Source organism: Bradysia coprophila, unplaced genomic scaffold, assembly GCF_014529535.1.
Source record: "Bradysia coprophila strain Holo2 unplaced genomic scaffold, BU_Bcop_v1 contig_24, whole genome shotgun sequence".
In the NCBI taxonomy this organism is placed as follows: domain Eukaryota; kingdom Metazoa; phylum Arthropoda; class Insecta; order Diptera; family Sciaridae; genus Bradysia; species Bradysia coprophila.
Window position 1 is genome coordinate 5,500,049 of NW_023503501.1, and position 15,016 is coordinate 5,515,064.

The 15,016-nt window shown below is 34.1% G+C and overlaps 1 protein-coding gene across 9 annotated transcripts in view; it reads left to right on the forward strand.

Moving 5' to 3' along the window:
- The first annotated feature begins 1,399 nt into the window (after positions 1 to 1,399).
- The window catches only part of LOC119078058 (fasciclin-2), an 86,391-nt gene continuing 72,774 nt past the window's right edge, over positions 1,400 to 15,016 (forward strand). For 4 of the 9 annotated variants that reach the window (XM_037185487.1, XM_037185488.1, XM_037185490.1 and 1 more), the window contains exon 1: positions 1,400 to 2,053. In XM_037185487.1, the coding sequence (XP_037041382.1) occupies positions 1,996 to 2,053 (58 nt within the window). In that variant the 5' untranslated portion in view covers positions 1,400 to 1,995. The remainder of the gene's footprint in view (positions 2,054 to 15,016) is intronic. The other 5 variants (XM_037185486.1, XM_037185489.1, XM_037185492.1 and 2 more) reach the window with 2 other exon arrangements.

Genomic DNA, 15,016 nt, shown 5'->3' on the forward strand with positions numbered 1-15,016 from the left:
CCATACACGCCCGTGTCCTCGCCAACTTACGGAAATGAAATCCGAACTACGAAACCCCATTTTTCGTCTTTTGCCCACTTACTACAAGCCAAGTATGGAAGTTCAAAAATATCTGAGACTGGTTTTGGGGCCTAGGCACCAAGGTCAATCTAGGCATGTATAAAAAAAAGTCCCGGAATAAATAGCGCCGATGGCGGTCAGTCGAAATACAAAAGAATCCCTCTTTGTGTTTTTATTTTACTTTTCTCGAATTTTTTTTGATGAATTTGCATTTATTGGTGTCCACTTAATTCAAGTCACAAAGTTTGTGGTATCGAAACTTAAACAACATCGCGAGTCATTGTTTCAATTTCAGTGCTATAAGTACCTAAGGAATATTTCATGTGATTTTTGCTGATAAGTAATGAAAATCTGCTGGTATGTAATGAATTTTCATATAAATCTTCCTTCACTTGTGATGCAATAAAAAAGTTCCCACACCCACATGTAACGACAGCTTTCCGCGGGAGGGAAATGTACATGTAACAACAGTATTTCTGATGGATAGGCAATAAAATCCATTACATAACGTTGACACTTGCGATAATTTTCATTTCATTTCATTTCTTACGTAATTGTCTGGAGATTTTGCCACGAGGCATTATAGCTCTTTCTTTCGGCTCGAGCACAGTTAATGTCAACCGAATCTGTTTCTTAAATGTGCTTCAGCTGTTCTACCAGCTGGTAGACTTTATCATTACCACTGGGTGCTTGTATATAAACTCATATGAAGCCATAATCAGTGGGCTTGTACGAGTGGGTGAGGAAATGTTAAATTAGAATCGTTTCGAATGAAAGGTCGAGATCAATTTTCCAAATTTGTTTCCCAGAAATTTTTCATATTTTCATCACCCTCTACGTAAACTTAAAAGCGAAAGCGTCTTTCTACATTTGACAGCAATTCACCTCATCTCCATTTCTCAGTGGTGAACCGAAAATAAACAACGAACCACCTAATATAAACAATGAACCACTTGTTTGCAAAATTCAGTCAAAATATCAACACCCAAAGCAACGAGAAAACATCAATGTTCGATTTAGATTTTCATTCATCTATCCACATAAAATGATATAGAGACATATAGCTCTTTGCTATGCATCTTACTTGTAACAAAACAGCCATGACTCACATTCCCCCTTTTCGTTCACTCCTATATCCACTGAAATATTATATTGTAAAAATGAACTCACTTCTCCGTACGTAAGGAGAAATAGAACTAACAAAATCAACAAACATGTTTGTAACAAACCACTCACCCGAAGCCATACTTTGTTCAGCAGCAAACATTGCATCAACACATTCATACATCGAACGGTTAAGTGTTCAACTTGTTCAGTTGCTTCAACACTCCGTCGTATCAGTCAATGGTTGTCTACAGTCGCAAGCAGTCGGTATACGAATTGCCATTACAATTATTGTATCAGAGTCTGTACGAGAATCGTTAAATTTGAATTTGTGTTCGAATATTCTGTTGATTAACCGCGCTGTTTGGTATACACACATTTTCGTTTTATTCGTGTCGTTATTCATGTATTAGAATTTTTGATGTGCGGCTACACGAATGTAGCGGAATGAGACGGTGGTCAGTTGTGAAAAAGTGATCGTAACGTGCGTCAGGTCTTACAAACAAGTTGTGTGTGAGTGGATTAACTTTTTCCGAGTGTGTATTTTATCAATCATATATACACCTGTGACGTGTGTATGTGACTAAGTCTGAAGAATATTTTTTTTTATTTCTAATAATTATCCAACAGAAATTCGTGGTCTTTTCGTTGAGAAAGGAAATAATCGCAGAATTCCATTGTGCTCAGAATTGAGATTTTTGTGTTAAAGAATCGGAATTCAATGAATGAAAAATTGGAGTGAAACAATTGAATCACAGAAACTAAGTACTGAGTGACTTGTTTGGACCCCACCTCTATATAAAAAAATACAGAGCATTTATTGTGATTGAAATGGCGAAACAACACATTGGATTAATATTCCTGGTTATTGCTTGTGGTCTTATTAAAGGTGATTAAATTTTTCATTATAATTTTAACTGTGTTTAGGAGAACGCTTACAAATATTTATCGCATTCGGTATTCCAGTAATTTATCTAGGTTCTTGTTATAGTATTAATTTTGACACAAATGTTTCAAACCGACAATCGTCTTTATATTGTTCCATAAGTTTAATTGACACACACACATTTATAGCGACTATGAAACAAAAGTGAATGTTGAAAAAACATGATCAGCGTTTACACCTGAGAATTTCATTAAAACGATTTTTATTCTTGTCTGTTTATAATTCGAATGCCGGCTGTGATGGGTATAAAGGTTTTTTTTTTGTTACCTAAAATGATCCCTACAGGAAATAATGAAATCGATATATTAAATATCTCTAGTTCCAAAGAAAAATCCTCTCTAAAATATAGCCGCCATAATCATAAAAATATTGTTTGTCTTCGTGATGATATATTATGGCGATGAAATCCATCCATTTGTGATCTGTTTTTAATTTCTCGTCAAATTAAAATGTCTTTAACAATGTGCTCGCGCGGTATTTTCTGTGCATCTTTCATTCAAGCTGTCGCTTACAGTTTCATTTACATGACGAAGCCTACGTCAATTTGTAAAAGTTTTTTTTTCTCTCGAAATATCTTAAAGACATTACATTAGTGTTCTCATCATAACAAGGGTGTGATACTTTTAGTGACACCGTATGGCGTGAAAAGTTTTTTTTTTTTCATTAGTTTTCTATTACTAAAAGTATGATGTGACTTGTCTATGAAAAAATGTGAAGAAAAACTTCCATAAAGAATTCTCCACTCTCCACACAATTTTAAAGAATTTATTTTTAATTAACTAGAATTGGTTGATAAGTCTCAATTTGATGGTCTCGTCCCAGTTGTTGCAATTTTTAATGCAAGTTAATTAACACAAAGTGAATCGATCGTCTGAAAGTTTCCCATATTTAATTTTCTGAGCGACAGCTTGACCGTAAATTATAGCATTTAACCGTAAACGAATTTACTGAAAGGTAATACCGTTACGTTTTATAAAATGGATTCGATGTAATCGAACACGACGTGAGACAACAGCCTAAATACTTTGCCCCATGATTTGCAATTAACTGCCAATTTGTATTGATGAACCAAAAATTGCCTAAAAAAAATATGAATTCTCGTCCGCATTATTCTCTCATCTAAAGTATATTTAACCGCTCTACCATTATACTTTGTACATTCTAAATTGTGCAGCTCGATAACAAGTGTTGAACATAAAACTTCTCCAAACACAACATAAAATGATTCATTTAATTTTATGCTCAAAAATTAATTGATTCACACCCACTCCAACTCTTTATTTTACATTGTTTCTGTTAATTGAATCATAAAATAAAAACATCGAATCAGATATATCGTGTGTGCGAAAGTTATGTGAATATTATATTAGTTCCGCATAAATGGAAACTCATTCACTTTAGTTGAAGTTCATCGTCTGGTATCGTGTATGACTAAGAGAAGAATATAGTAGTAGCAAGAAACCAAAGTTAGATTAGAAGATCTTAATTGAAAAGTTAGTTTTTGACTCATTTATCATATGGCGGAACAAAATCACCGGGATTCAGAAATGACGAACGAGAGGAAACATTCGACCTATTTATTCCGAGCTTTGTTTGTTGAATATTTGATGAAAAAGTTTCGGTTATATAGACGAAAAGAGAAAACTTCAAATAAAATCTGAATTTTCAATTCTTTTTGACATCGAAATAATACTAAAGTATTAGTTACGGTGATACCAGTGATGTACAAAAGCTTTTTTTTTGGCATAACATTGGTTGGTTACAATAATATCAATTACCGATTTTTGCTCTCCTTTTTATAAGCCCATTGAGCATAGGTCCGAAACATTGCATTTGTATTATTTTCAGAGTATTAATACTGCACTAGAACTGCATATCCATTATCTCTATTTATATCGAAAATTGTTGGCCGTATTTGTGGAACTGAATATTGATAAGGCTTAACGCAGCGTAAATTGCGCTACTCGAATTGTTTCCGTTTTCGAATGCAATGTTTTGATCAGAGGTTATCATGGCAAAATCATTTTTCCCTTTGCTAGGTAACGTTTAAAAAAAATGTAAAAGAGAAGGATTTTGCACAATCGACGCAATCGAATCTCATTGAAATTTCAATATATTCCATAGCATAAAAGCAGTACTTAACATTATGAAAACAGTGCAACTGGAAAGGATTATTTCCCGATGATGCAACGGTACACGGATTTAATAGCACCATCATCATCTGATAATCATCCCATCTGAATTTTGTAGCTTTTTTGTTACTTACTTGTTCCAACGATTATAATCTAAAATCTCATTCAATTTACCGTTAAGTAGATAAAAAAAATTGCACACAACAACAGGCTAACACCTTTGAATATTAATTTGAAATGTATACTAAAACCGCACACAATGCGATCGCCATTAATTTGTTTTCATTCTAAAATAACAGTCAAAAGGGTCCAACTAGAGAGAAAAACGAGTGAATACAACACAGCAAGTGTTTGCATTGGCTAACAATACACACCGTGTGTATACACCGGCACTTTGTCTGAAATTCTCTCGTCCTTATTATGTGCACGTATAACGTTACACCGATTGCATGTGACTCCGTTTTTGTGTTCCTTTTAATAAAACATCCAGCCAGCGCCAACACTGAATCCAATTTACTTGTAATTAATTCAAATAAAATTTAAATTTACGATGTTTATGCAAATATGCTCGTGAGGCAGTGTAAACACTATTGTGCATTGTATTCAATCGAGTAGCAATCAGTTTTGGATGATACTCTCTGTTTCAGAGATGTTTATTGTCTATTTGCGCTCTATAATCCGAAGGCAAGCAATTTATTTTTTGAAGTACGCGACTTACTTCTTTTGTTATTTCGCGACTGTTACTGGTTTCGACATTAATAAAAGTTTTTTGTTGGGATTGCTTCATGTTTTTGATTCTCACCTGTTTTGTTACGTTGTTGCCAGTGTAGTTTGTTTTCGTATTTCGACATCAAGAAACGTTTCACGATATCTGACTTATTTGTAGATAAAATTCAGATAACGAGGGTTCGTAATTTACTGATAAGATTAATATGAAACTCTGATTATTGCTGGTAGAAAATGTGTTTGTGTTGTTCCATTTATCATAATAATGAGAAACGATGGAAAATTCACTATTGTTCTTTGCTGAGTAATATTATAGCTGGGAACGTGTTGTAGGGATTCTGTGAAAAGAGCTCAAAAGTAAAGACATGTCAGAGAGTACCGAAAACAGTTTTTCGGCAATAACTCAAGAAAAATTATTTTAAATCGTTGTAATGTTGTACAAATGTCGGCCTTGGAAAGACCTACAGGTAGAGCATATGCACTAAAAATCCGGGACTAAACAATCCTCGGGAGGAGTGTGTGTGTAAGTTGTATTGAGGCTATTTACTAAAAATATAGTGGATGAACAACGAAGCTGCAGAGAATCCGGACTCTCCGAACATTCACTATATTTTAGTCATAACTCTCATGGATGTACTCGCACCAAGCAGTGCGTATACTCTACCTGTAGGTCTTTCCAAGGCCGACATTCGTACAACATTACAACAATTTAAAAGAATTTTTTCGTGAGTTATTGTCGAAAAACTGTTTTCGGTACCCTCTGACATGTCTTTACTTTTGAGAGCTTTTGACAAAAAAATTTTTTTTTTGGAAAAATTGAAAGATACATGTTTCCTAAAATTGAAAGTCGAATCCAACGATCTATCACTCATTAAAATCGGAGACCGCTTGGTCCCCAATCGGCTGAAGTCTTGGCGATATGACTCTTACGCCTCGGCCTCGGGAGATAGAAACTTCGCTGTAAGGGAAACGTATACATCGGGAGGTCAGTTTTAGGTTTTTGGTTACCGGGAGGAAGTAGTTATTTGTTCAATGAGGAAAAAAATGGCATTTCGAGGGTGTTGTTGCAAGAGGAGACTTCCGAAGTTTCAGCGGTGGGCAGAAAATTACTATTTGCTCGCTTGCGCTGTTAAAACATTATTTCCATGCCCCAATTCGGACTTTTCTTTCACTTTTTGGTATTTTTTACTATGTACCAAATCCTTCTGGTCACCCTGTTCGATTAAAAATTACTCCAGGACCACCCGTGAAGTAAAGAAATTCAATTTTTTACGTTTTACTTTGCAACAGACACATTTTTGAGTGAAAAAATTGGAAAAATTCATGTCTCATAGACCTAAGAAGCGTATTTTACATTGTTTTTACTTTCAAAATCAGTGTATCAAATACCAATAATTAATCAAAATCTCTGCCTCTCTCATGTACATGGACTCTTGGAAATATGTGTCAAATATATGGACTAAGTGAAGAGATCTGGAGATTGATATCATAACAATAATTGGGGAACTGCACAGCAAAAACGTATAAATTAGTGCCTAATGAACTACAAGATAATAATCCCGATCACACGCTTAGAAGCTTCCCAAATTTATGTGAGCAAATAAATCAGTGCGATGGCTGTTTTAATTGCCTTTTTATAGACGGAGCGTTGCGAATTTATTACACAAACTTTATTTCCGAACAATATTCTTATTTTATCAAAATATTTTCCTTATGCATACCACTTAATACCATCATAACTATTTATTAAAATCTTAATCTCAGCGAGTAAATCTCTATATAAAACCGAAATTCGGTTAGTTCTGCTGTATACAAGAACGCTGCTGCTGTTATAATTTCAATTTTCCCAACAACAACAACAAAAAACGAAACTATCGCTCGGCAGCGTATTACCACCAGATATGCGATGTGTAGACCGTTCCCGTTCCACTACAACAACATTTTATAATTATGTTTATCGTAGTCGTAACATTAATATTAATAATTTTCTCATATCTTGCACGTGTTCGATGTACGTTTTCTTTGTTCAAAATTAATTAGAATATCGAATTCGGTTTTGCAGTTGGGTACACTCGTTGCTCATTGGTGGCGGTATTAAGTTTCGTTGTTTTGTCGGAGTTCCGTGTATAATGCACATCTGTTGGACCTTACTTCTACACTTCTTCTCATGATGGTTGTGGATCTAATGCAAGTTGTGCTATAACTCGGTGGTGCACATGAACCACGTAACATGAAAGACAAACATTGTCGATATGCAGAGTTTAATCGAATACTCTTGCTTTTTGCTTGGCTTGACATTCTATTCGACTGCATCGATTAATACGACAATGTTTTCTTACCAGTGACAACCGAGACGGTCAACAAACGACATTATAAATTTCAACGTGTACAATCTCGAGTGATCTTCTTCATGCCCATTCACTGCTTTACACTCACATTTTCTACAAAGTCATAGCCGCATATATGCACATTGCACACATCCACTTTTCGAATTTAATTAACGATAATGACCTCTTAATTGCTTCAATAATTGCCCAAGTACATACCTATCGGTATTTAATGGCTTTATTACATGTATCTATCTATACGAATGGCCACATTACCAAAAGTTACATGCGGCGAGAATACACTGCACATACATAACATTAGAATTGTCGCCCTCATTTCGGTTTATCTTCCACATAGTATCAGTGCAATTGAATAATTTTATTTGCCAAACGAACGCCGAATCTTATATAAATGTGACTCTATTAAACGTTTCAATTGTGTTAACGTGCGCCGGTGCGCCGTTAAATATGTAGGAAGTTTTCTGTTTGATTTTTGAATTCTTTCAAAATATTTGGATTTTCAATAATAAATTATGGTAAATCTTTTGGCATTTATCCAATTAGCAAGTCCGCACATTTTCTATCGCTGTAAATAAATAGAAACTTGAGGCGATGAGTACAGATTTAATTAGAATTCTACAAAAGTTCATTGAGTATGCTACGTATAACGTTGTGTTCGTCGATAAAATAGATAAATAAATTCAACGTTTAATTGGTACACTATCTTGATCGGCTTTAATTGCAATCACATCATAAGCTTATTTTCTGTGAAGAAGCGATTCAGAATGTTTCTAACATAATAGTTATTTATCTACCAAGGTAGGTAAGGTATGAAGGTATTTTTTCGCACTAGATGTCGATTGTCGACCCGAGGCGAAGCCGAGGTCGACAAGACGTCGTGTGCGAAAAAATACCGGCATACCTACCGTGGTAGATACAACGTTTTTCGCAATTTCGGGCCATAATCACCTTTCCAATGCAAAACATGTCCTACATTTTGTTCTAAAATTCTTGTGTATACAGAAATTCATTTGAACGATCAAGAAGGCTGCATTATAATACACATTGCAATGTGATGTAAAGAGACGCGTTGAATGAAATCGAGTAGTCAATGCTTAGTATATACGCTTCAACAATACGTTCGGTATAATTGTGTGACTCTATAGCCGAATGGCTAAAGTCGCTGCTTTGTGCTCAAAAACCTTTTGGTGTCGGGGGTTCGATTTCTGGTCAATGCAAGATTTTTATTTATAAAAATTTAGCCTTCGTTGAAGGTAATAGGTTCTTTAGCGTGCGAAAAAAAGTTGATATCGCACTGCGTGCGAAAAAAAAGTTTATAACGCACTGCGTGCGAAAAAAAGTTCATATTACGCTGTGTCCGGGAATACAGTGAAATAAATACCTTCAAAACGACATTAAATGGATGCATGGAAAGGTGATGATTATGGACCGGAATTGCGAAAAGTGATTTCTCTCTAGCAATATTTCAATCTGGAATCACAACGTTTTAACAGAATTTCAATCAGAGTGTGAATTGATTAAAAAGAAATTTGATTCGGTTTTCGGCAGCACGGTAAAATCGTTTTGATTGAGTTGCTACTTATTGGTTTCATGTTTAATTTCGGAGATTTTAATTAAATCGAAACGTCCAGATTTCTCGTTTAGATTACTGGTACTGGTATTTGCATTTCAAAGCACTTAATCAATTTGTTTGTATAAAGTCTTAACCACTCTAAGTTACATAGATGCAATTAATTTTCGTCCCATCATGACTAAAGCAACTTTTTGACTTCTCCTCTTGCCAAAGAAAATTTACGCCAAAGAAAATTTACGCCAAAGAAAATTTACGCCAAAGAAAATTTACGCCAAAAAAATTGCAGTACAAGTGGGGGATGTTGAGGAAACTTCACCACTTCTAAGAAAATTATAAGAGAGGAGTCGAATGATCAATTTCTTTTGGAGTAAAATTTTTTAGTTCAGACGCTCAATGTATCCAACGCACTTCAAGCAAAAGTGCTATTTATGACAGCTGTCAAATAGAGTATTTTTTGTATGAAATTTTATCCCCACTCTTACAGTTTAAAGTTTCAGTACCCTATTTAGAGTACCACTTTTGCTTGAAGTTCGTTGATCACTACCAATATTTATTTTGTAAATGAAGACACAAGGACTTGCGTCACCTTTACCCTTTAGAGTTTTTTTTAACTGATGCAAACATACCAGATCTTGGAAGCATTCATTTTTTTTATTTTTAAATCTAAAATGTGTTTGTACATTTCTGCCGTCGTCGCTGTTGATCCAATCAAATTTTTAATTTTCTGTGTTATGCGACTCGGGTCGTCGGTATTTTTAGATAGGTTGCATAAAATTCAGAACACACCGAAAGTAGCACGTTAATGATGCATAATACGGCTTGATATTGTAATGTAAAGTATACTTTCGAGGTCACAACAAAAGATGGAAAAAACCTCAAATTTATGTTGTAAAATGATGCGATAGCAATTTTTGTGAATATTTTCTCTCTATTCTTTACATAATAAAAGGAATTTCGATGAAGAAAAATGTTTCATTTTTAACCTTTCGGAAGAGTTTATGCCGGCAATGTTACCTCATACTGACATGATGTTTTAAAAATTTTCACGAAATAACGAAAGAATATTCCGTTTTTTTGTGTTTTCTTTATTGTCGTAAGCCTTGTATAATATTCAATGTGTTGTAGTGTACATACAACTGTATGGTAATGTTGAACCAACCAAACGTGACTTTAGTTTCGTGAGAAAACATCGAATCTTCCTTTCTTTCATTCTTCTTCTTTTTTTTAGTTTAACTTCAACTTTTTGTCTAATGTGAAAAGTTAAAAGATGTTATGACGAGGTAATATTACGATAATGGCATGTATACCTTTACGTTCAATTAGTTGGTGTATAAGGTTAAATAACATCCGAAAGAAATTATTCAAAAACATTTTTTTTATGTCATCATGAAGTTCATGCTGTTGTTCGTGCTGTGTTTCATTCGTTAATATTCTTGAGAAATGCCGAGAATTCAGATAACTCTGAATTTCGTTTTATTGCTCCAAGGTTGTATCACGTTCAATCGTAAAACGAGTGTCCCATTCTAAAGATTCCTATTTTTTTTAATGGGAGGATTAAAATGGAAAGACTGTAATTTCTTCAAACGAAGTACTGACTTTTAGCGGTTAAATATCATGAACGAGCTCCTTTCAATGACATATTTTTGTACGTACAATTTATCAATGTATCATACAATTTCACTTCGTGTTACTTTAACTGTAAGAGAGTCATTACGAAATAAAGTGCGAGATAAAAGTCCGGTGGCATGTCGTAATTTTGAATTGACATTCAACATCATCCCCATGTATATTCAACATCAGTTCGTTGCAAGCGAGACTTGATGTAACCATTAAAACCGGTAAGAATCCTTGAATGGTTCATTAAGGAAATTGTACTGAATTACAAATTTCTTTCCTGTCTTTTTCCGTGAGCAATAGGTGCAAATGAGAGACATACTTTCCACCTATATGGCATGTAGTTGGACGATATAGGTTACACATTTTAGTTTATGTAGCACGTCCTACAACACTATTTTACACACGGTAAGGATACACGGTGCAATTATCGAATCTGTTTACATTTAAGTTTTGAATAGATTCAGGTGAAATCTTTTACTTCATTTGTTTAAACATAACATTTTGCTGCATGCTCCGGAGTATGTCGCTAGTTTTTTGTCGATGCTTGTAATATCAGATAAACCGGCTGTTAAGATTTGGTACGCTCACATTCATATTCATGAATTCCTCAAAGAAATAGTTGGTAGTTTCATAAATGAATCCCATTTTGCTCAACTTTTTTTTACTTTGTAGTTAGTTGCTGTAGTTGAACACGAAAACAACTTTCCATGTCAAATAATGTTCCACTCGAGATAAATTGAAATGTTTAAAAAAACATTTAAGGAATCTCTCGCGAGATTCACAGTTTTCTGTCTGGTAACTTTCAATTGAAACTTTAAGAACTGTTACGTCAGTATGGAACTAGTATGCAGTATATGCATTAGCTTGGAATTTATCTGAAATTCGGAAATAATTGTCGTGCATTCAAGGATCATATTGAAATGAAAGTTTGACATAACAAGCGCTGAGGTTTTCCAACTTTTTATTGGAATTTTTTAATGATTCTCTCCATCAATTTCTCATTGTGTTAAGTATCGAGTAAAAAAAAAGAAATTTCCACTCAACTTTTTTAAAATGCATATGAATAGGTTTTCAATCACTACCTACCTATACGTCCCCTATAGAATTTTTACGTTTTAACAAGAAAGTTTTATATAATATACCAGCGTGCAAGTAACGTAGATGATAATAGAACATCGCACAAATCCATATTCATTATATGAATTTTATTACAATTTACAATGCCATAAAAAAGTCGATAAATTGGCACTGCAGTACTCCTGGGTACTCTGAAGTGTAATTTTGATTTTCGGCATTTCGGATGGACTTATTTGAATTGAACGTTAAGTAGAGTAAAGATCCCCGGGGTCAACCCTTCTAGAAGAATTGGACATCCACTTAAACTTGTCATCTGTCCAATTGAGTCATTAAATGTTGTCTCTCATGAACTTCTTCAATGAATTAGTAAACAGTTGAATCAACATTAAGCATGACAAAAGTTCAATCTTTTATTATACTCATGAAATACGATATTACTGTTACAGTAAAAACTTCATGAAATAAAATATTAATTTTGAAATTTGGAGCATGTACAGAACAGTGCGTTGTCAGGTTATTCGTTTATGGCTGAGGTGTATATATGATGCAAGCAAAAATCATGTAAATACTTCAACAAAACTCGTACATTATCAAGGAACTAAAGTTCTGATTACGTTCTGCTAGAACTCTCGTTTGAACAATTTGTTCTGCCAAGTTAAACAGAAAATGAAACATTTCAAATAAGTATCGACAATGTGTCTGTGTAAATATATTGGGCAGGAATGATGATGTACATTCTTCCTTTGTAATTGACGACTTCTCCTAGATCGTATGATTATTTCCATTGGATATTTCTGTTGACTTGCTTACATAATGTAATGACGACGACGCACTGGTCTTATTCTGACCCATTAAACATTTTTATTCAAGTTTAATTGGACCCTTCCGTTTTGTTTGCTTTTAATGAATTTTTATTTTTAATTTCGTGTGTGAATATGATTAATTGAATGATGTACAGTTCAAGTTTTCGAATAAATTACTGAATTTTATGCATAAAGTACAAATCATATACGAACAGAAACCCGAACCGTTTTTGAATTGAGACTGAGGTCATTCCGGCATCTGGTTTTTTCATCCCATATTGTTTTAACTGTATGTGCATTCGGATGCACTTGACTCGTTAACTCAAACAATGACTCCTTTTTCTTTCATTTCCAATTAAAATAAATTACTTTCCATCATCTCTGAAAATAATAATAATTATGTCTGGAAAAATGGTTTATTTTCAGACATGTGAGGGGATTTCGTGGCATTATGATAGGTATTACACACAGAGTGAAATCTTTTCGAAAACATTCGTTCCACTCTGTGGTACAATGCGAGTATATTGAGCATTAGAAAATATTGAAAAAACAAAGTGCTTTGTGTGTCTGTCGTCATTCCATCGTAAAACATACTGTCTGTGTTCTTTTATGTTGCACATAAGCTTAGATGTTTGGTCATATCAAATGTTTGTACAGTTCATTAGATATTTCTCTGGATGTTTTTCTTTACTTTATTTATTCCGCTCTTCTCCAGAGGGATCTTTGTGTAACATGAACTTTTTAAACGTAACATGCGAATGGAGTATTCAACTATAAGCTACACAATACTGTACTTGCTATAATAAAATATTTTTTTTTTATGATTTCTTTGTGCGAGATTTTCCCATCAAACTTTGTAGTTGTTTTACGTAATATCCATTGAATGCTTCGAAATTGGTTTATCAATAAAATATGTCAGATATCTCAGATATATAGAACGGAAAGAATAATGCAATTACCAGCAAGATGATGTAAGAAATTGGATACTTTTTAAGTAAAAATTCGTTCGAAATTCTTGTGAAAGCATTTTTTAAACGCTAATAAAATCCAATATGAACGCAAAAAAACAAGTCGGTATTGGATCGATAATCGACGATTTTTGTTTTTTCTATTTTTCAGTAAATGTTTGTTTACACCTGTCTGACTGAATGTAGATGAGGAACTAAAATAATCCATGGATAGGGTCAAATGATGTTGTGAGACAGTGATTAGTACTTATTGTCATTTTTTTAGGAATATTCATGAGTTGCTTTTAGTTTTATTACTGGAGTTATTGCCTTCAAGAAATTAAGATCAATTTGGGTACCGTCAGTGAATCTAAGTTGTCAAGTGCTTTAAGAGGTTCCGAGCCTACGCTGAAATTGTAGCCTACATTTCTGCGTTTCGAAATTTTTGATCGCTGATATCTCTTTACGAGAGCCCTTTTTGAAAAATGTACGACCACATTTTCGAGTAAAAATATGGCAGCTTTGAATAAAAAATAAAATTGTCTGTGAAAGTTCCATGTGCTTTGAGAAAACTGTACCGATGCCCCGAATTTGCATCAAATGTACACTTTTCTCAAAGCACATGGAACTTTCACAGACAATTTTATTTTTTATTCAAAGCTGACATATTTTTACTCGAAAATGTGGTCGTACATTTTTCAAAAAGGGCTCTCGTAAAAAGATATCAGCGATCAAAAATTTCGAAACGCAGAAATGTAGGCTACGATTTCAGCGTAGGCTCGGAACCTCCCGTTCGCCAAGAGATTTTATGGAATCCTGAAAATTGGATAAAGAGGGATGGATGGAATGGATGCGAAGGACAAATAATCAGACGAATTTGAAAGTTTACATGAGTTAAAATAGCAAATTCAACTAAGACGTCTCAGTCTTAGCATTAAATTCACGATTTCACGACTTATTACCGAGTTACGTCGTTTCATCATAGTTTTCAGATTTAAGACAAGCTTGTACCAATTCTTCAACCATTCGTTACTGTCCATAAAACTTAATGTCATATTTCTGGCCAAGACATTCTTTAAATCGTTTTTTTTTCAGCATGAAGCCATGATGGCTCACTTTTGGTCAAATGGAGAAAAATGCAGACCACAACCAGATCTACATTTTTCTTCATTTGGCCAAAAATGAGCCATCATGGCTGCATGGTGAAAAATCGATTTAAAGAATGTCTTGGCCAGAAATATGTCACTAAGTTATATGATTATCGAAATCAACTGATGAGAGATGGGCATATTCCAACCGCGATACACATCGATACACATTTTTTCGAGGCTGAAACAATGGTCTTTGCTTTGATAGAGTTCATTCCGTGGTTCAATCTATTGCAATTAGTAGAGAAATGCAAAATGTTTCTGGTAAATTCAATTCCATCTCTAGAAGAATTCATTTTACTCTATAGCAATACATTAACATACAAACCGTACGTACACACAAACATCTTATATCGGGAGTTTACGCCGATCACTGGGGAAGACATCGGTAAAATTTTGGTACGTTTCCTCGTACGATTCTAAACGAAATTTTAGTACAATAATAAAGTGCAGCGAAAAGTACCATACTTTTTTGCTGTATTACTCTAAAAAAAAGGCGATTAACGTAACGTCCAAATAAAATTACCTTGGTCAC